The sequence below is a fragment of the Saccostrea cucullata genome, unplaced genomic scaffold (genome assembly GCF_032062105.1).
Source record: "Saccostrea cucullata isolate Sc308-1 unplaced genomic scaffold, CSIRO_AGI_Scuc_v1 ctg1694, whole genome shotgun sequence".
Taxonomy (NCBI): domain Eukaryota; kingdom Metazoa; phylum Mollusca; class Bivalvia; order Ostreida; family Ostreidae; genus Saccostrea; species Saccostrea cuccullata.
In genome coordinates this window covers 100,897-123,059 of record NW_026924209.1, presented here as the reverse complement: position 1 = coordinate 123,059, position 22,163 = coordinate 100,897, and the positions used below count along the sequence as shown (strand labels likewise).

The 22,163-nt window shown below is 32.8% G+C and overlaps 2 protein-coding genes across 4 annotated transcripts in view; both read right to left on the bottom strand.

Moving 5' to 3' along the window:
- Positions 1-610: 610 nt before the first annotated feature.
- LOC134265961 (uncharacterized) overlaps positions 611-22,163 on the bottom strand; it is a 73,795-nt gene continuing 52,242 nt past the window's right edge. The window contains exons 2-8 of one of the 3 annotated variants that reach the window (XM_062748158.1): positions 5,822-5,919; positions 5,259-5,668; positions 4,465-5,147; positions 2,919-2,940; positions 2,468-2,704; positions 1,838-2,085; positions 611-694 (exon numbers count right to left, since the gene is read on the bottom strand). In XM_062748158.1, coding sequence (XP_062604142.1) covers positions 629-694; positions 1,838-2,085; positions 2,468-2,704; positions 2,919-2,940; positions 4,465-5,061 — 1,170 coding nt within the window. In that variant the 5' untranslated portion in view covers positions 5,062-5,147; positions 5,259-5,668; positions 5,822-5,919 and the 3' untranslated portion in view covers positions 611-628. Of the gene's footprint in view, positions 695-773; positions 861-1,837; positions 2,086-2,467; positions 2,705-2,918; positions 2,941-4,464; positions 5,669-5,821; positions 5,920-22,163 lie in introns of those variants that run through there. The other 2 variants (XM_062748156.1, XM_062748157.1) reach the window with 2 other exon arrangements.
- The window catches only part of LOC134265957 (uncharacterized), a 30,003-nt gene continuing 26,831 nt past the window's right edge, over positions 18,992-22,163 (bottom strand). Inside the window, exon 9 of the mRNA XM_062748155.1 lies at positions 18,992-20,118. Within this exon, the coding sequence (XP_062604139.1) occupies positions 19,034-20,118 (1,085 nt within the window). The 3' untranslated portion in view covers positions 18,992-19,033. The remainder of the gene's footprint in view (positions 20,119-22,163) is intronic.

Below are 22,163 nucleotides of genomic sequence, written 5' to 3'. Positions count from 1 at the left end.
AAAAGAATAGAAGCAACACAAAATCCTTATTACACAATGAATTTTATTGTATTAAAATACTCAAGGCATTTATTTTCTTACAGAAATCTAAACGTCGACAAAATGTAACTTACATTTCATAATGTTTCTGTACCAAAAAATCCACTTTATAAAAATGGCGTAAATAAAAAAAATGATAAGCACAATTTACTATTTTACAACAAACAGACATTAGAAATTGCTTTCAATTAAGTTCAAGGAGATTATCAATGGCTACAAATCACTAGACATAACTTTGTTAGATTCATATGTTTACAGGTAAAGAAACTTCAGACATTACATTGCAATCACTCTTGCATGTTGGGCTCTATCAGTGGACTAATTTGGGTATCATCGACAAAGAATTCTCTATCTAGGAATAAAGATGTCCATTGCATGCACCATATATGAAACTGCGTTCCCAATAAACAGCTAACGCTGCTTGTTCATGAAAAGTACTATGATATCAGCAATCAGGAATAGTACCACAGCTTTATCAGTATTTCTTTTTAATACTTTTTTCACTTTCATCACTTTTACTATTCGTCTTCTAAAACATTTTAAATTTTTTTCATCCTTTTTGAAACGCTGAGAGGCCAAACCTGTATTTTTATCTCAGTCGCCTGAGGGACATGATGTCTTGTTTTAATGATCCATTACTAAGTCTAAGAATGGCCTGTTAAAGAAAAACTGTTATGTTAAATAATAAACTCAACCATACTGTTTGCAAACGTCTTTTAAAGTTGTTGCAATAAATGGACATCACACATATAATTCTATCTTAGTCGCCTGAGGGACATGATATCTTGTTTTAATGATCCATGACTAAGTCTTAGTATTGTCTTTTAAAAGAAACACGGTTTTGTAAAAAAAAAAATACGTTAATCGTTTTCTATGCAAAAATGTTATAAGGTTTTGCAGTAATTACACATATGTATTGGTTTCATAGGATTTTACAAACAAAACAATGTTTATTTATTTATTCACTTTATAATAATGGTTTAAAAGAATATATCAACACCAACATCGAAAGTTGTCTCTACAAGAAAATAGCGAACAAAAACCCTTATCCATCATTGCTTGCTACAGTCACCTGGACCACAGTGTTACATAGCCAAAACTTCTGATCATATTCAACTGCTTAAAATCTTATAAATTTAAAGAAATTCTGTCATTTAGATTTTTAAGGTCAATTGCTTACCAACAAGGTTTCCTTCTCAAAAACCATATAGAAATTCAGCTAATGAAGAGTTTAAAGTCCCATACTGAAAATGAGTTTTTATTTAGCAGAATTTTATTTCATTTCCATTTTCTTTTTTGATACAAGAGGATCTGCTCCCTTAAAAACTGTAATTATAAGCTGTAACTTTAAAATTACCAAAATGCACTTGGTCCTGGAAGTTTTATTTTTTACAGTGTCAAAAATAGATCGGAAAGGCCAGTATATGTTTTTAGAAAATTGATACATATAAATAAAATAGATAAGTAATCTTATTTGACCTTAAAAAATTTGTTAGATAAGGCGTTATGTCAAATGTTGTAAAATATTTCTACCATCCTAGTGTAGATTTTGAATTTTCTTGATAAGGTAAACGCAAAATTATCAACTTACAGAAAGCTAAGTTAACAGGTTAATTGGAAAGATTCCGTTACTTCATAGTAATTCAATTCATATATTTCATTTCTTCATGAAATGTATATATTTCTGGTAAAGTAAATGAAACAGAAATGATAGCAACAAATTTAATATATGTCAAATCCTTATTACTTAACATTAACTATATATTGACGTAAGATTAAACAAGGAAAAATTGTTCACCTGAGAAAGGTCTCTCCATTTCAGATCAAAGTCGTCCTTCTCCATGACGTTGGTTGTCTGAGTTTTATGTTCCACTTCATTCCTGTAGATTCGTATTCTTTCTACGTCATCTTTGGGGAGCTTCTGTCCTATTTCAGGTTTCTTCCCCCAGCCATTGGTTGGTGGAAGGAGGTTTTGACCAAAGTTCCTCAACAACTTGTACATTATGGTTACATCAAATGTAGAGGAAGTAGGAATCGAGTTATCAGCTATGTGGCAATTTTAAAGAAAAAAATTAATCGTACTTGAATTATGATAAGAACTAAAACCTCAAATCACAGTAATTTTGTTTTCCAAAAATACATTACATGTGTTTACGCTTTCATATATTTCTGTTCTTTATTACGATTTCTTTTACATATTTATTAAGTTTATAACTAAATTATTTTTAACACGTAATTGTAAAATTGTAGACTACATGTATATCTGCTTTGAAATAATTATAGCGACGTCCTCTTTTGTGTAAAAAAAGAAAGTATGTTAATAGAGGACCACATGCTGTTTTGTACAATTCTTTTGACACTTTATCAAGAAATGAGTAAAATTTAAAAAAATTAAAAGAACATTATTTGTTTCAGTATTGTAGAATACCTGGAAAGAGCAGTGTACACTGATCTTGATTCATTTTATATTGTCCACGTTGTAGATTGTCCTTGTTTGAATTAAGTGTTGTAACCAGGTCTACAGGTGGAAATATTCTGTCAAAATAGAGCTGCAAAGCATCTCTTCCTATCTTCGTGAGTTTCTCGAAAGACTTGAAATTCATTTTTTTCAATTCTGGTTCGGAGAGACGGGTGCATTCATCTTGATCCATCAGGTCATTAAAATCTGATTAAATATTTATTTAAAACCAATTTTTGACAAAGAAGTATCCTTATGTCAACTACAACTCACATTGAATATGTGATACTGATATATCTGCTTCAAAAAGTCGCAATCTTGAGGAAAATGATTTAACTTAAGAAACCAACATTTTAAGAGCAATTTTTAATGTTTTTTATCTTTTTTAAAGTATATCACAATTCACATTCATTTAAATTACCTGAGATCTCAGCTATAACATCCTTAAAGGAAAAAAAATATATGAATATATTTTTTTATGTGTATACAATAATAATGATAAGCAAATAAGTTAAAACTGATATATGATTATGCGTTAAATATATAATAATTAAAAATATATTACGTGATGTCAATACAATTATTTGATGTTTGATTTTAGGCATTCTTTCAATTGTCGCTTTATTTTGGTTTATTGAAAACGTGTTTTAAATATTTACATTTACAAGTACATTGCAAAGCATTAACAATTACTTCACTACGCAGTAATGTTAAGGCTACCCGGAGCTTATTATGCATATAAAAGGTAACACTCTTTTGCAAAGTTGATTTTTAGTTTTATTTTTAAGTTATGTACTTCAATGCGCCAAATGCATACAGAGGATCCCCAAGGCTATATATAAACATATTTGCTACGATGTCACATGACCTTGTTGATCACGTGACGGTCATTTTTCTTTTTTGAAATGTTTCACATAAATTGCTTCGGCGCAGGTTGTTAGCACAATTATTATTTACATTTGTCACATAAATAAACTAGTTGCATCCTTGTGAAACCGAAATGTGCTTGGGAAAAGATATACTATTTCTTTGGAACAATTTATTTTTGATTAACTTCAACTTACCGGCAAATCTGAGGGTATTTTCCACCGAATATCGTCAACTGTTTTAAAACAAAGCCACCATAAATATTTCCCAAGCAAGACTCAGTTAGAATGGAAACTCTTTTACATAATTCCATAAAAAATGTTAAATAAATCCTCATAAACAACCTGCGCCAGGCTATTTTACACACATATTTTGAGTTGTGCCTTTGTCCACGGATATAAAAAAAGGGTAACTGTCAAACGTATATTTTCGTACGGAGTTTGAACACGCTGACTCTTAAACAAGAGAAACAAAGCAAGGTTATCTATATTATTCGGATATGTTACAGTTAAAAAAAAGTGATAAAAACACGTTTATTTTAAACTAGAATTCTGCAGCTTTATATGCAGATTGAAATAAAGGTGTAAAGTTTATGACATTCTCCCCATCATTACAGCTCAAGTATGCAGTGACTTGACGTCATTTTCAATTATGACGTCATAATTTTGTAGTTCAGAGAAGTTCATACACAGAGTACACTACAATATTCTCTGGGAAGCCTTAGCGTACAAGCGTTGTTTCACCGGTCACGGTAGCCTAGTGGTAGAGCGTTGGCTTCCTGATAGGGAGGCCCGGGTTCGATTCTCTTTCGTGGCGCTGTTTCATACCTAAGACGTAAACATAGGTAATGATTGTTCCTTCGCCAAGCGCTCGGCACTAGAAGTGAGAGTAAAGGGTTTTTCGGATGTGACCTTAAAAACGTAGGTTCCGTGTCACGGTAGGCACTGACACGATAAAGAACCCTCACTGCTCAATGGCCCTGAGTGCCAAGTATAGGTCTAAATTTTAAGCCCTTCACCGGCATACAGTGACGTCTCCATATGAGTGAAAAATTCTCAAGAGGGACGTTAAACAATATACAATCAATCATTCAATCTTACTCGTTTCCAGTAAACAAGAAGATCTGATTCACTAAGAACGTGATGATTGACCATCCCATGTCTTGGGCACCTTATTTTCCCTTTTTTGTAAATAGCTTTTTCTTCAACAAAGCAGTCATCGTGTTCGTGAAACACCTCCTGATTTCTACATTGGTACCCAACGATGTACATATCAATTTTCTTGTGGAAATTCTCTAAGTGTTCTTGAAATAGACCTTCAACAGTATCCCGCACATTCAGGGCAACTTCTTTTAAAACAAGGACGTTCGTTGGTTGAAAAATTTGAAGTTGAATTGAGGAATTGTTCACTGCAAGGGCCACAATATGTTCTTTATAAGCAAAACAAGCCACATTTTTGTACAAACAAAGTCCATTGTCTTCTAAAACCGTCCATTCTCCATTGGCTTTAGTCAAGCAAGAAACGATAAGGCGAAAGTAGAAAAACCACGGCAAAAATTGGAATCGATAGACTAATACGGATGTTTTGCTTTGTAGAGACAGGAAATATCTTTCTTCTGTTATTCCAAATGCACGCTTGTTCAAACAAGGAATGTAGTGTGCATAGTTACCAACAGCTATCAGACCAAGACGCTGCATGTACTGAAGAGGGTTAGTTTTTTTCGTGATTGCGATTCCAAAGACTCAAATCAAAATGTCTCTTATTCCATATGCCAGTTAAGAGTCTGTCAAGAATAAAACCCCTTTTGTTAAAATTCTCCCAATCAATTGAATTTTCTGCAATATCTCTAACGTGGTTAGGGTCAGAAATGACATTCTTAAAGGAATCTATAAACCATTGGATATCAATAATGACTGTTCCAGACAGATTGTTTTCATGGTAATACAAAATAATACCGATGTCATGAAAGAATTTTAAAACGTCTCCAATTTGGACATGCTTTTCTTTGTTTCCACCAAAACATTTGTTCAATAAGTCATCGAGCGAAAGCATTCTTTCTTTCCGTCTTCTGTTTTCTCTAACAACAACTTCGCACAAAGCCCAGTCAGTGGGGATAGATTCTTTCCATTTATCTTCTTTGGCAATAGCAATTATACACTTCTCTAGTTCTGAGAGTGAATCATTGCAACATACGCCATCTGTTTGAAATCCCAACACAAAGCACCTCGTCCTGTCCAAGTGTGTCCTCAAATGTTTGTTGAAATGTAGTTGATCCAAAATACTGTTGTAGAACGTATCAGAATTCTACAAAAAACATGTTTTAAGGGAAACGTTTAGTGTGGTAAGGCTATATTTAATATTATTATTAATGAGTGTAAACGTTTGATCTTCTTCAGGAAAATTCTACTTCAGTATTTTAATTCAACATTTTATTAAAAAAAAAGAAAGAAAATATACCTTTACTTCAACTCTGTCCAGATGGGTTCCAACAATGATAACAGGAGCATCACTATCACAATAGGTGTGGATAGACTTCAGCCAAAACAGGAGGTATTCTGTGCAATACACTATTCTGATAAATTTGTAATTACCTCGAGTCAATTCAAGTTCATAAACAGCTGTCATCAAACTTAATTGTAGTAGAAGCAAAATGGTAAGAGTCAGTCTATATGATATTGCTGATTTTTTGTCATTTTGGTTTTCCTAAAAAAGTTCACCTAACTTAGTATATTTCTCTAAATTTTATTTTACACTTTTTCACGAAGGTAGCCTATTCTGAAATTTGTTATCATCTGTTAACCTTTACTGAATGTGATTTTTTTTATATTGAATTATTACTAATGTTTTCTTAGTCAATTTAAATGTCCAGTTCGCAGGAGAAAAAAAAAATCAAAGAATTATTTACATTTTTAATCTTGTGACTGATATTAAGTCTCCTCAAAAATCTAATAAAAAAATTGTATCAGCTGTACTTAATATCGGAACCTTAAATTCATTAGGGACTACCTAAACTTTATGGAATACTATCATTCAAGTTTTGATAAATTTTGATCAAAGTTTCTTTTCTTAACCCCTTTACTTCCGTACCAGTCAAATTGACCGGTGGTGCGTTAAAACACGACTTCGCGAAAATAAGATCTCCGTATCTATTTAATGGAAGCATGAAGGTATATAAACTATATATCATCTTTTTGGAAATTTTCTCTACTTTTAAAATATCTAAAAAGATTATGTCTTGATTTTCGGTATTTAATCGATTTTACGTTGTGAAGAAAAACGTGACCTTTTGAATATGGCGTAATTTTCCAAAGGGATTGCCGATTTTCAAGACGATTGACAATTTTTTCCTGTTTAACTTTATGAAGAAAGCATGGTATATTCTTAAAGCATATTTTTTCTACTTTTAAAATATGTAAAAATTATTGTTATTACTTTAAGGTATATTTTAAAAACAAGAATTTTCTTGCACTTATGTGTTTTTTCTCGGTTTTATTCGTAATGTTTAAACAAAGCTCAGTTTTACGTTTATTTCAGTGTTGAAATAGGGAAAACAAAACAAAGCTGGTAAAAGTGGAGAAAATTTCCTTTCCAACAAGCCCTTACAGGCCTTCTTAAGCTCCGTATTTTCTTAATTACGATAATTTGAATTTGTGACCTTTGCATAGTTTTTATGGAAAAATCGGTCAATATTTACCATGTTACGTCAAGGTCGATATTGTTGCGTCTTACTCGAAACAACAAATTCTTTTAAAAGACTTTTTTGACCATTTAAATATATATTTTTTACTGAAATAAATGCATAATACAAAAATACATTTAAAAAAAAACAACAAATATTTACTATCGTTCTGCCTTTTGTGTGAAATGAAATGTTAATTTATTCATCCTCATGTAATGATGAAAATTTCATGTTGTGATGTACAATGTTGAGAAAAATTGTAGATTCCCTAAACGTCGATCTTTACTAAAAAATCAGATTTTAATATAGTTGTATTTGGTTATATTGTATACTTAATTTGCAAATTAGATCTATATTAGCACGAAATTTTACAAAACAAGAATTCGCATTTATAAATAAATACGACTCATCAATGTATGAGTTGATACGAATTGAAATAACCACGTGTTTCCGCTATGGTAGGAGTAAACAAACAACATGACGGTGATCCGAAATCTGAACGTCAATTTTATTGATTATTTCACGACGAAGATCATCACATCAATGAATCAAATAATACGGACATCCTTTGGTATTAGCAGGTGAGAATACGTGTATATTGACTGCATAGTTTAAGTTTAAAACGCAATTAATTCACGTTCAAAAGAAAACTAAATGTAGACATGTACGAGGGTTGTCCCAAAATTCCGTAGACAAGCGTTGTTTTGTCGGAATCCTAAGTCATACATTAATAAAACTTTGTATATAGATTAAACCAACAGTATATAATAAATTTATGGACAAAAATGGAGTAACTACACAAATCATTCCAATTTAGAAGACACATTTCATTGTCTGGTGTAGGTAGGCGGCGCAATACCCAAGAGTTGCAATTAAAATTTGGTATATTATATTTAAAATCCTACGGAAAAGTAACAACTACCCCTTATTTTTTTTTTATGGAAATGAAAATTCTTAATACTGTTCTATTAACTACATTTCCCCAAATTTTGGTGTTTATGCTTTGATAAATATGATTTTTGTAACGTTTTATATACATGAGGTTGAAATCCGACTTCCTTAAAAATGGCGTCTGCGTTGGCACAGGCGGCGCACTGGACTATGATCAAGTGCTTTGATCCTGAATTCACTCTTACGAAAATGTACCAGTCATAACGGTTTGGTAGAGTAGGAAACTTTTTCTCATCCTGAGTATTTAAAATGATTAAAACGGTTTCTCTCTATATATATAAACAACAGTAGCTAAAATAAAAGACAGGGCTAAGAAATGTGCAAGAGTTGCATTGTGCAACTCCCTTAGAGAAAACAGACGAAAAGCCCGTAGAAATGAAGCGTTTTCAAATTATTATTATTTCATACCTGTACATGCATATACTTTGTTTACATATTTTAATGTTTGATCATATCATAGTACATGTAGTAATTAAGATATTTTACATTTATAACTATAACCGTTTCGTTTAATTTAAGAATTTGATTCTGGTAATTGAAATATTTCTCCAAAAATTTGATCTGTTGGCATTTGTATTTTTTGACGTTGCAGATTGCTCCGGGTGTTGGAGAACGATATCACTTTAAATGTTATTACCCGAAAAGTTTTCAAGTAAAAATCATAAAATTTCGTAATTTATCTGCCAAGAACACGCTTTACTCACCCTGAAAATTTTATCAAGATACATTAATTTCTTTTTAAGATATGAACTCAGTCTACGAAATTTTGGGACAACCCTCGTACATGTACTAGATCTTCATATTTCAGTGTGCGTATTTCGTATTGTTCAGCCAATTTTGCGTTGCTTTTGAACTTTGATGCTTTTGACAAACACTCATAAGTTCAAAGTAAAATCAAAGTTGCCATTATATTAAATAGATAGTTGTTTTCAGTATGTGTATACCAGTGTGTACATCATGTACATTTACCACTTTCACTTTAAATTTTTAGGGTGCTGGCAACATATGCAACAATACTTTCATCTGTGAATACCCACTTGCTAAGCCTACTATGATCTACGAATGCCAAGTAATATGTAAGGACACCAATGAACTGGTAAATGTTTGTTTTGTTGTTGAAATTTTCTGTATTTCTAAAATTTCAAAAAATAAAGTCAAATTTCATTTGTGTTATTCTCATGATAAATCATTCATACGAGTTTATAAACATATGATTTATATTTTGAAAAATAAGTGTTTGAAACACATAATACTTATGATGCTTGATTATTCATACAAACACATTATTTAAACACATAATATTATCTATTTGAATGAATGCCGAGATATGAAACAAGCTGTTTTTATAGACTGCTCTTGTATTTCCAATCTGCATGAAGTTTGTGGTTAGAATTTCCATTTTTCTCATTTTTTCAGACACTTTCCAATTATTGTACATCATATATATGGGTGGTCAAACTCACTGGATGGTTTATAAACACGCCCATGCTCAGGAAAAGCCTTGCCCCAGGAATTTTGCCCTGAAGTAACATTGCAGTCTATTGTCTCCCTTCTTTTTACAACCCTGGCAGCCATGCAGGTATGCAATCTATGAAAGCCATCAAGGGACATAGAATTTTTAAAAAATTATAAAAGTAAACCGAGTTCTCGATTCAAACAATCCATTCTCTCAGACTGACAATCTGTTATAACAAATTGCCAATTCATATTCTCACAGATTATTATCTTCCCTCAAATTACACAATCCATTATCTCAGATTGTATAATTCATTCTCTTAGTTTAAATGACACGTTCCCTCGGAATGTAAACCCTTCCCATGATTTTATTAAAATTATTTATCTGTACATATCGGATATGGTACATGTTTAAAGAAAAGAATATTGTAGTATTTTACATCCAACCTTTTATTACATATTACCATATTACCAAAATGAGAAAAATACATGAACATTTTCAAATCCATATGCTAGTACTGATATTTGTACAACAAAAAATCTTAAAGGTTTTTTGTTACGTGTATATTGAAATAATTGAAAGTCCGATATAGTAAAGTGAATATGGGTCCTGTGTAATTATAATATTTCTAAAATAAATATACGTAAAATTACACTACTGGCTTTTAAAACCCGTGTCCATATGAAAATCCACTGTCTTTCTCTGTATCCTACAGCATTTTCACAGTAATCTACGGTATATTTACAGTATGCTACGGTATGCTAGCTCTGTATATACAGTAAATCTCTGTATGCCACTGTATGTATCCCCAGCATGCCACAGTTACATACAGTATGCCCCGATACGCCTACATTATGCCACTGTATGGCTACTGTTTCCTACAGACAACTACGGTAAACCACAGTATTTTCCACAGTACGCCCCTGTATATGTTCATTGAAGCAAAAAGAAGAAGTTTACACACTCCCAGAGCACTGTACGGTTACCTAAGATGTGGGATTGCCAATTTAGTACTCAGAGTTACTTACCTAAGAACTTTTTGAACATTATTTTAAACACATGGTAGTATTTTTTTTAAGTATTAAGAGACTAATTGTGTTCTTCTATAACTCTGAAATAACTATGAAATATTAATAAATTGTTGCTTCAAAGAATATTTATCTATCAATTTTTAAAATTAATTATTTAAGTATTCTTTGGTTTGATTTATTATTTAATTTATTTATTTTGCAAACATTTATTTAATCCATAAAATACTTGTGTGACTTTGAACTTTAAAACAAAACACGACCGGGGTAATGCTGAATTTTGGAAAATTGTAGTTTTTAAAATTGATATAGTTTCCTTGAAAAAATAAATAAAATTGATAAAATGAAATTAATCATTTTAAAAACGAATCAATCTTTTTCTTGACAAATACAGAGCTGCATAGTAAACTCGGCACAAAATAAATAAGGCGAGGTGGAAAGTGAAAATTAAATACAATAAATTACTTTAAAAATACAAAATTAATAAATGAACTAATTATTTATCTTATGTATTTTTTGTTTATCAATTTATCTACAAATACATAGGTAAACAAAATAGATAAAAATTAATTTATTTTGTAACTGACAAGACAACAAAGTGATTAAATATACAATCCCCCAATCGATTTTTTATTCTACTTCTACTGCACAGGCTTCAAATTCATAAACTGATTGACAATAAAGTATAGACCATTCAAGTTTTAAATACCCCTGGTAGATATTACTTATTTACATGTTTACTATGTATGTCCATACACACCATTAAAACATGAAGTTTAAAACTAAAATAAAATTTATTTTCTAGGCTAAGAATGGTATTGTTGTGTCAAAGCCTGAAATCTGCATGACACATTTGTTAGAGCAGCTCTCTATTTTCTCAAAGTAAGGAGCACTGTGGAACATGGAGACCAGTCCTTTGGATGAGACTGCATAAACTGAGATCCCCTGCTGCAGTAGATGTTGGCATGAAAAAGATCTCTCACTGTCACAGCTCAATGGCCATAAGTACCGAGTATAGGTATGAAGTTGCAGCCCTTCACCAGCAAGTGGTAGCGTCTTCATATGAGTGAAAAAAATTCTTGAGAGGGACATAACACAAAGCAAAGGCCTAAGCATTTGCTTCAGAAAAGACCTACACCTACAGTGATCATTATTTGAACAAAGTATGTGACAAAAAAAGCTTGCAGTTGAAAGGCAAAGAAAAGAATTCATTATGACAGGAAAGCTAGTTTTTATAGAACACACTGTACATGTAGAAACTTTTGTCAAGGTTAAAGAAATAATTCTGTTTGACAAGAACAAACTTCTCTTTTTTGTGTTTTATTTTTAAATGGTGTCCAATATATCCATATGTTGTACATTCTAATATTAATTACATTGGCAATTAGATCTGTGCCAAAATATGTCACTGTAATGTTAGTTTTATTATTGTGTGGCCTTTTTCTAACCATGTAAACCTTAGTGCATATAGACTATAAAAATTTTAGCTCACCTGAGCCGAAGGCTCAAGTGAGCTTTTCTGATCACATTTTGTCCGTCGTCCGTCCGTCTGTCTGTCCGTCCGTCTGTCCGTCTGTCTGTCCGTCTGTAAACTTTTCACATTTTCAACTTCTTCTCAAGAACCACTGAGCCAATTTTGACCAAACTTGGTACAAAGCATCCTTGGGTAAAGGGAAATTCAAATTGTCAAAATGAAGGGACATATCCCCTCGCAAGGGGAGATAATCAAGAAAAGACAAAAATAGGGTGGGGTCATTAAAAAATCTTCTTCTCAAGAACCACTGGGCCAGAAAAACTGAAACTTATGTGGAAGCATCCTGGGGTTGTGTAGATTCTAAATTGTTCAAATCATGACCCCTAGGGGAAGGGCGGGCCACAATGGGGAATCAAAGTTTTACATAGAAATATATAGGAAAATCTTTGAAAATCTTCTTCTCAAGAACCACTGGGCCAGAAAAGCTGAAATTTAAGTGGAAGCATCCTGGTATAGTGTAGATTCTAAATTGTTCAAATCATGACCCCAGGGGAAGGGCGGGGCCACAATGGGGAATCAAAGTTTTACATAGAAATATATTGGAAAATTCTTTGAAAATCTTCTTCTCAAGAACCACTGGGCCAGAAAAGCTGAAACTTATGTGGAAGCATCCTGATATAGTGTAGATTCTCAATTGTTCAAATCATGACCCCCGGGGGATGGATGGGGCCACAATGGGGAATCAAAGTTTTATATAGAAATATATAGGAAAAATCTTTGAAATTTTCTTCTCAAGAACCATTGGACCAGAAAAGCTGAAACTTATGTGGAAGCATCCTGGTATCGTGTAGATTCTAAATTGTTCAAATCATGACCCCCAGGGAAAGGGTGGGGCCACAATAGGGTATCAAATTTTTACATAGAAATATATAGGAAAAATATATGAAAATCTTCTTCTCAAGAACCACTGGGCCAGAAAAGCTGAAACTTATATGGAAGCATCCTGGTATAGTGTAGATTCTAAATTGTTCAAATAATGACCCCCGGGGGATGGATGGGGCCACAATGGGGAATCAAAGTTTTATAGAGAAATATATAGGAAAAATCTTTGAAAATCTTCTTCTGAAGAACCACTGGGCCAGAAAAAGTGAAGCTTATGTGGAAGCATTCTGGGGTAGTGTAAATTCTAAATTGTAGGAATCATGACCCCCGGGGGAAGGGCGCGGCCATTATAGGGAATCAAAGTTTTATATAGAAATATATAGGAAAAATCTTTGAAAATCTTCTTCTCGGGAAACACTGGGCCAAAAAGCTGAAACATATGTGCCCATGGAAGGATCATGGGGTAGTGTAGATTTCAAAATGTCTAAATTAGGATCAGTGGGGTAAGGTGGGGATGCATTATGTATAACAAGGGTGAAATCTGGTAAAGAACAGAATGGTCAAAGCTTCTCAGGTGAGCGATGTGGCCCATGGGCCTCTTGTTTATTATTTCATTTTTTATTTTTTTTTTTAGATATTTATTTAAACATGTTACAGCAAAATTCTATTAGTGCAAACACGGAAATATCAAATCCATGGATATAGCGAACTCTATTTTAGATCCCCATGCAGCTACATATAAATTTAATGAATTTGTTACATGGATAAAGAGAATTATGGTTATAGCGAAGTAATTTTATAGGTCTTAGTGATTTCTTAAAAACCGAGTTTTACTATATATATTTAAAATTAAACTGAATAGTTTCTTTATTGATTTTTTATCAATCATTACACACAAATGTGCTTTAAAAATCAGATTTTGGAAAAAGGTTGGTGGAAATTCAGATTATTTTATCTTTTTTTTTCCAATTCATGTACATACCAATTTTATACCTCATTCACATAGATAGACATCACTTCTTTAAACTGGTATTGAAAAACAAAATTTCTTATTAGATCAAGTGGGATTTTATAAGATTTTTACAGTGAAGGTTGAGAAAAAAAAGATAATATTTAAGAGGCCAGAGGAAATTCAGACTGTAATTATGTGCATACCAGATACTTTATCTATGAAAAAGAATAAGCTTGTATGACTTTTAATTTTATTTGAACACATTTTTTATTTAAAATTAAACTGAATAATTTTTTGATTAATATTTTAGCAATTATTGCCGATAAATGTGCTTTATGGTCAGTTTTTGAAAGAAGGCCAGAGGAAATTCAGATTATCATATCTTATTATCCAAGCGGGCCGTGTCACCGCCAAATTTCAGTTCTTTTCATGGCACTAAAAATTCTCATGTAAACACAGATTAGCACATCCACCACGAAAAGTGTTAATTGCTTTGAAGTAACTCAGGAAAATATGTGTGGCGGGTTTAATTGATCTCTAATGAATTTGTTAAAGAAGTGCATGGGACTAAAATTTATAGGCGGAAGAGACAAAAGTTATGAGTACTCAGAGTTCGGATTAGACAAATTTTACTGTATATTTAGGAAGCATATAATTAATTTCTCGGAAAATTTCAGACTTTTAAAAGAAAATTAAGTTTGATAATATACCAAAAACGCTGATAAAGGTAAATTATAATCAACTATTGCAAAACCATAAAAGAGTGTCTAACGCAAAGATGAGCACAACTACCAACACGGCATCACGTGACTTCTATTAATATTATATGATTTTATTATACAATGTATAATTATTATAATTTCAATAATAACATTTTTATTACGAAGGATATGGAGATAACTAACAGTATTCAATCTCAAAGTCCATAAAACAATACAAAATAAGAGCAGAGGAAATACGGACCTCCAAAACATCAGAGGTGTGATCAGATGCCATAGAGGAGTGAGCATCCCCTGCCAACCGGTCAAAACCGCCATGTGTTCCTTGTCAGGATCAGGAAATAACGGATAAAAAAAATCCGTCGTCAATTCAGTGTTTAAATAATGGACTAACAATTAGTATGAATGAAGTCAGGCAGCATTATTATTATTATTGTCGGTAAATTGAAGTTAATGTGAAATATTTTGTAATCGCATAACATTTCCCAAGAACAGTTTGGGTTCTCGAAAATGCAACGAGTTTATTTACATGATAAAATATTAAAAATAATTGTTTTATGAGGCTGCACCGAAGCGATTTATGTAAAGCATTTTACAAAGGCAAAAGGGACCGCCACATGATTAAATAATGCATTTTCACTAAATAATATATATAGAGCCCCGTCCTAGCACGAGAACCCCTGATCCTGGGGCCATGAATTTTACAAGTTTGTTATGGGACGTAATGATGATAACAATTATACCAACAGTTGAACTGCTGGATGTCGAGGAGTACAGAAGAAGATTTTTAAAGATTGCACTAATTTTAGTGGTTTTGGACCCATCCTTCAGGCCCCCGGGGGGGGGGGGGGCTTGGACCATGGACCATGAAATTCATAATTTATGTTCCCTTTAACCTATAGATGCTTTGTGCAATAATATGCAATAATATCTTGCTTTGTGCAAAAATATCTTGAAATTGATTGAGTTCTTGCAAAGAAGAAGCTGAAAATGTTCGCTTGTAAGCACACGGACGGACGACGGACGAAAACAGATAGAAGTAGGTCATCTGAGTTTACTCAGGTGACTTTAAAGAGCTTGAAGTATCTAGGCTGTGTTTCTTTCCATAGTAAAGATAAAACATATGTAGGTCTGAATTGACACAATAAACACAATAAAAACTAAATGAAAAATATGAATAAGATAGCTATATGGACGCAAAGGAAGGTCACAGGTTCAAAGTGAGAGAGAGCAGAAGAAATGCAGATATATAGAATTTTTTGTTTTAATTTTTTTAAAGTTGTCTACTTTGTTTATCAAGATATTTTGAAATCAGCTTAACAGTAGGAGTAGCATTTTAAACGTATTTCATAGACATTTCTATTTTTGGTAACCATGCCAACACCACTTATCTATTTGAAAATGCAAATATACATCTAGTTCTGCATCTAAATGTATTCTATTTGTGTATTGACTTATATAGAAAACAGGCTAAATCTGTGAGAACATTTTTGAAAAAAAAGATGGACGGCTAATTGGACGGACCACGAACACTTTAACATTAAATGATTTTCATGTTTCCTCACGCTGCACAATCTAACCGCAGCTCTGTTTTTGTTTTGATAAAATCAAATAAAATCAACACAATTGTTGAGATGAAATATGTCACTCTTTAAAATGACGAAAGAAGAAGAAGTATATACATCATATACATGCAAAAATGATAGGGGATCAGATCAAAGGTAATCGCACAAATACATATTTTAAAATATACTGATCCACTAAATTTACAGATAAACAATATTTGCAAAAAATATATAAACAGTAGGTATGCAGCAAAAAGATGGTACCACAAAAATAAATTTGCCACCAAATGTGATTGACGAACGTAGTTTGGCAAACTCATTGTGCCATCCAAGGTGAGGTTGAGCACAGGAATATCATCTCATCATTTACAATATAATGCAGGAAAAAATATGATATGCCAGCATTTAACATTGACCTGGCATCTAGTGTTGATAAATTTACAAGAAAATATTATGACTGTAATAAACATATGAAATGAATACTCATCTGTTTGATGGAACCAGCAGGCAGTGGTTACATTACTTTGAAGAAAAATAAGATGACATGCTTAATATACTACTCAAAATGGGAATAACTAACTAAGTTAACAGGAAAAAATAATCAGCCGCCTTGACAATACAGCAGCTACATATAAACACTATCCTGTATTGTACAAATGAAACTACATCTACATACTGGACTATAGAGCCACATCCCTCTTTAATACTTGCAACCTAAACCTATACTGACCTACACTTAGTAGCAGTTAAAACACTGTCCTGCGTCCTAACCCAATAGCAGCAGTTAAAACACTGTCATGAAAACTAACGTTTAACCCAATAGCAGCAGTTAGAATACTGACCTACAATGGATTGTATTCAGATAGAAAAATTGGGGTTGGGGGTGGGGGGTCATACTCTAATTACAACTGAAAAAAATTAATTCTTATATATCTTTGTAAAACATTTGAGTTTCATCTTCCTAAATGTTGAATGAAAGTTTCAGAATAACCTAGCTGGGTAGCATGTATTGCAGATTTATTCGAAAACTGTGCTTCTTATAGCGCTTTGGATCCAGACCAGCAAATGCTTCGCTTTTGAAAGTTCACTATTGACACAAGATTATGTGGCTGGAGTTCCATTGACAAACTGGAAAAATGGGCCTGAAACATGTGGAAATAATTATTTATATCTATAAGGATTATGCACCGGAAAACATTGTGAACTAGGATTGGCTTGAATTGCTATAATGATGGGCTCATTCTTCTGTTGAGATTTATGATGTCTAAGAACAATTTGAACTGCTGAAAGTTTTCCTTTTCCCCCATAAAATTTATATCATGTATTTGAAAAACTTTGTCTTCTTCTTCTTCTGTCTTAATCGCAGAAAGGCATTAAGGTGATTGACAACGCAGGGTTTCCGGAGAAAAAAGGTTTATACCTAGGTTTTCTTACTTATGAAAAAAAGTCATTGAGAGTGATCTCCTGTATGGAATTCTCTAGGCGCTGAAAACAAATAAAGCATATGCTACAGACTGAGAAGTAAACAAAAGCACGTGTGTTTTTTATCGGATATATTCAACTCTACAGTAATAAAAGAAAAGCAGGGATGTACAATTTAACCTGTTCAAAAAATCTTGAAAAATCCTATACGAAAACCAGAAACGTTGCCAATGTCCTTAAAACATAAAAAAAGGGCTTGCAAAGGAACCCGATTTAAAGCTTGTGGAACAGTAAAGGCTAATGCAGCCAAAAGTTTGTGTATTATATTTTTAGATATTGGTAATATAGCATCCTGAGAGGGTAGAAGCTTGTGACAACCTTTTAGTAGTTTTTGCACGAGTTGGATCTGTCAAATTTATCAATTTGTAAACATAACCCAATGCAGATATATGTGAGGCATGGCTGCTAGAACTATATTACTTCTCAAAGAGAAAACCTTTGAAGTTACGAATATCTGTAATGAGAAATGCTAAAGATGATAGATTTCTTCTGAATTTGAGAAAAAGTTGCCATGAATGCCTAATATGCATAACGAGCAGAAGGTGATAAGGCTGCCACCAGGACGGAACGTGTGGTAGAGGTCAAATCTGCAATAGATGTGCCGGAATGACAGTTGTCTGTAGTTCTACGTATGGCGCTTCTTCCCGTTGTTTCCGAAATTGCAAATGTGACAATCTGTCAGCTACCACATTTTATTTACCCGGGATATGCTTAGCTTTAAAGAAGATATTATTTGATAGACAAACCAGTACCAAACGACAAAGAAGATACATGAGATTTTTCTCTTTGCTCGACTGTTTATTTATAACCTCTACCACGGCTATACTGTCCGACATAAAGAGAATTTTCTTATTTGCCAAATCTGAGCCCCTAATTTCTAGAGTTAATACAAATGGAAACAATTCTTTGACTGCAATTTGCATGGGAAAAAGAGACTCTGTCCATTCTCCCGCAAAACATTTACAAGCAAACACAGCAGCAAATCCCAATGAACCAGGAACAGACAGCATCAAAACACGTGATTACGATGGACACCTCTAATTGGCTGATGGTCTATGTAGGGGTCAGGTTTGACCATGGAAAATTTTGGAGTTGCGTAACAAGCAGCCGAAAACTAAGAACTAGGGAAAACGACATAACATGGAACCAGACACTTTAAAGGCCTGGGAGAATTCCAGCAAAATGGAGAGAAATCAAAACATTCAGTTTGAACAATAAAATAAAACATCTTATACTTACATTTAGACAAAAGAAAATAAACAGCATTCAACACATACATGAAATTATTTACATAATTGTTGTTTAGTGTTTAAAACTTCATTCAACTTAGTATCCAATATTCGGGTACTTGCTGACATGCGTATTTCAATTCGCATCTAGAAAATTTGCATTATTTAAATCATATAGAATGCAAGCATGCCTTAAGGTAACTTTAATCTTCGTGGAAAAAAGAGGCTTTAAGGTGTTTAATTCAATTTCAATTATTCTATCCCGAGTTTATCCATTCCAGAATTCCATACACATTTCCAAGCATTTGCAGCAGCTGATATGAAACCTCGATTTTTTGCAGCTTCTCTTCTAATTTCATCACGAGCGTAGTCATCAATTCTTTCTTCTAAACCTGTTTTCATCCTCAGTAATTCTTCTTCTTGTTTTTTTTTCATTTTCCTTTCATCTTTTGATTTATTTTGTAAGCTTTCTTGAAGTTTTCTTAATTTATTCTCATTTTCTTTGATATTTTGATCTTTTTGGGATTTCATACCCTCAATATACCTCATTTTATTCTGGATTTCAAGCATTTCATCTTCTTTTGCCTTCAACACAGCTTGGAATTTCTGTCGACAATCTTCCTCTATCTTCCGTCTTTCTTCCTCCCATCTCTCCTTTTCTTGCTTTTTAATTTCTGTTTGACACCTTTTTATCAGCTGTTCTGCTTTCTCATACATTTTATTTGTATAGAATTTGCCTCCATTTCGAACTACATTTGTGTTTATAATTTCCAGCAACTCTTTAACCTGCATCTCCTGTTCAGCTCCTTTCAATGTATTGTCAAATGCAAGAACTCTATTTTGGCATTTGTTGAGAATATACTTCAATTCTTCAGGTGCTGTTTTTAGTAAATCTTCAAGGCTCTTCCCAGCACGATTGAGGTCATCTTTTCGAGTAAATAATATAATCAAGTATTCATAAATGTCGTCTCCAAAGTGTTCAATGAAATGTTTAACAGCTTTATGTTCCTCTTTTGTATATCTACTGAGCCCAAGAACTAATATAAAGGCATGAGGACCTGGTGCTGTTATTGCTATACATTGCTGGATTTCTCTTTGTATATCTGCATCCTCTCTGTTTGTATCGCAGACGCCAGGGGTATCAACGATTACAATTTTTTTGTCGAACCGAACTCCACTCGCTTGTAAACACTTGTTTGTTACACTGCATAGCAGTGGTCCTGAGAAAAAAATTTTTTCCCCAAAAATTGTGTTGGCCGTTGCACTCTTACCACTGCCTGTTTTTCCCAGTAATGCAATTCTTATTTCGTTTTTTATTCCGTAGAGAGAGCGTTTTTCTGTCAAAAAAGAAACAATGAGTAAACATTATAAGAAGGGAATATCAAATAAAATTGAATTAGAAACTATTGTCACTACTTCTTATTTTATCCAGACAGTTATGAAAAAGGTTTATATACGATCACAGGTCTATTTGTTCCTCATTAAGAGAATTATATATATTTGAGAGTAAATGTGTTTCTTTACTTCAAAATGTATTTCGCAGGTACGATAAGACTTCCAAGAGAAAATTGCAGTGTACTCTGTGCATATTCTTCTCTGAACTACAGATTTATAATGTCATAATTGAAAATGACGTCAATTCACTGCAAAACTGAGCAATGAGGGGGGGGGGGGGGTGTCATAAACTTTTTTATCTTATTTCAATCAGCATATAAAGATGCAGAAGCTAGTTTAAAATAAACATGTTTTAATTATTTTTTTTAAATATTATATATCCGAATAATTACGATAAGTTTGCTTTATTACTCTTGCGGAAAAGTCAGCATGTTCAAAATACATACGAAAATATACGTTTGACATTTACCATTTTTAATACTCGTGGATAGAGGCAGAATTCATTATATGTGTATAAAAGAGTCTGGCGCAAGTCTATAATGAGGATTAATTTGAGATGTTTGGTAAAAATCTGTAAGAGGAGTCCCCCCTCTAACTGAATCTTACTTGGGAAAAATGTATGATGGCTTTGTTTTAAACCAGATAACGCTATTGAGCGGAAAATACCCTTTGATAAATTTGTCGGCAAGTTGTAGTTAATGTGAAATATTTTGTACTAGAGTAATAGTATAACATTACCAAAGCACATTTTGTGTTCTCAAAAATGCAAGTTTATATACATGACAAAATATTAAAATTAATTGTTTGATAGGGCTGCGGCGAAGCAATTTATGTAAAGCACTTTAAATTTTAAAAAGACTATAAAAATCATATTCAAACTTGAATGCTATAAATATAAAGAAAAAATTATTGTCTTATAAAGCATTATATCGTTCCATAGTGTAGATATATTATCACAGTAGCAAGAAACCATTTTTAAAACTTGAAGCCTCGCTTCCCTCACTATCCATTAGGTCTGAATACCAAGTAAAATTTTCTATTCGAAAGCCCATAATAAGTACAATAATCCCTCAAGAACGTAAAATCTCATGAAGTGAACCACTCTTCCAACGCACTTAAAATCTCAATAGATGAAATAAAACTTCAGAGAACGTAAATTCTCAGTGAGTGAAATTTTTGTTCAAGCAACTTTTGATTTTAATGAGTGAAATAATCCTCCAAGGAACGTTAAATAAAGGGTACTTAATCAATTTTGTATTAATGACATAAAACAACAGGTAATCATTCACTATCCACATTGCAGAATACCATGGGCTGTAAAGGCATCGCCATTACTTTTTATATCAAAGACAAACGCCAGTGATGGCTTGTAGCCAACCTTTTTTTTTGTTCTTGCCAAAAGATACGATGATAATGGTAAGGATGGTTTTGTTGTTAAAATGTTTGATGGGTTGCATATTGAAATGGTAGCTTTCAAACTGCCTGTGGATTTGTTGAAAGGAAGCGGCAAGATCATTAAATTACTGCTTAACATCTGTATAACGTGATAAAAGGGCAGACCAAAAATGCAATGGAACTGGATAATTGCGGTGAAATTGAAATAGATGAACTATATTTTTCTTGGAGTTCAGAACAAAATAAAAAGATTTCACAATTTAAATTTTGGTGAAGAGTTCTTTTAGAACTTTTTGGCTTCTCTTTTGTGAGGTCTTGCAGTGAATCAGATTTTAGTCTTCACAAAGAATCTTTATCAAATCTGATTCCATAGTTTTTGCCATTGGTTCTATCAAATATGCTCGATGGCTACATTTGTACCATTTCACCTTTGGGTGCAAACAAAGCAACCGGATATACATGTAGAATTTGAAAAAGGAATCTTTACTTGAAAAGAATAGTAGTTTTCAAACATTGCCATTGGTCAACCAATAAGCAGAACAATGCTATTGTGAAAGGTGATGGTTAACGGGAGATCCAGCTGAATTAAAGG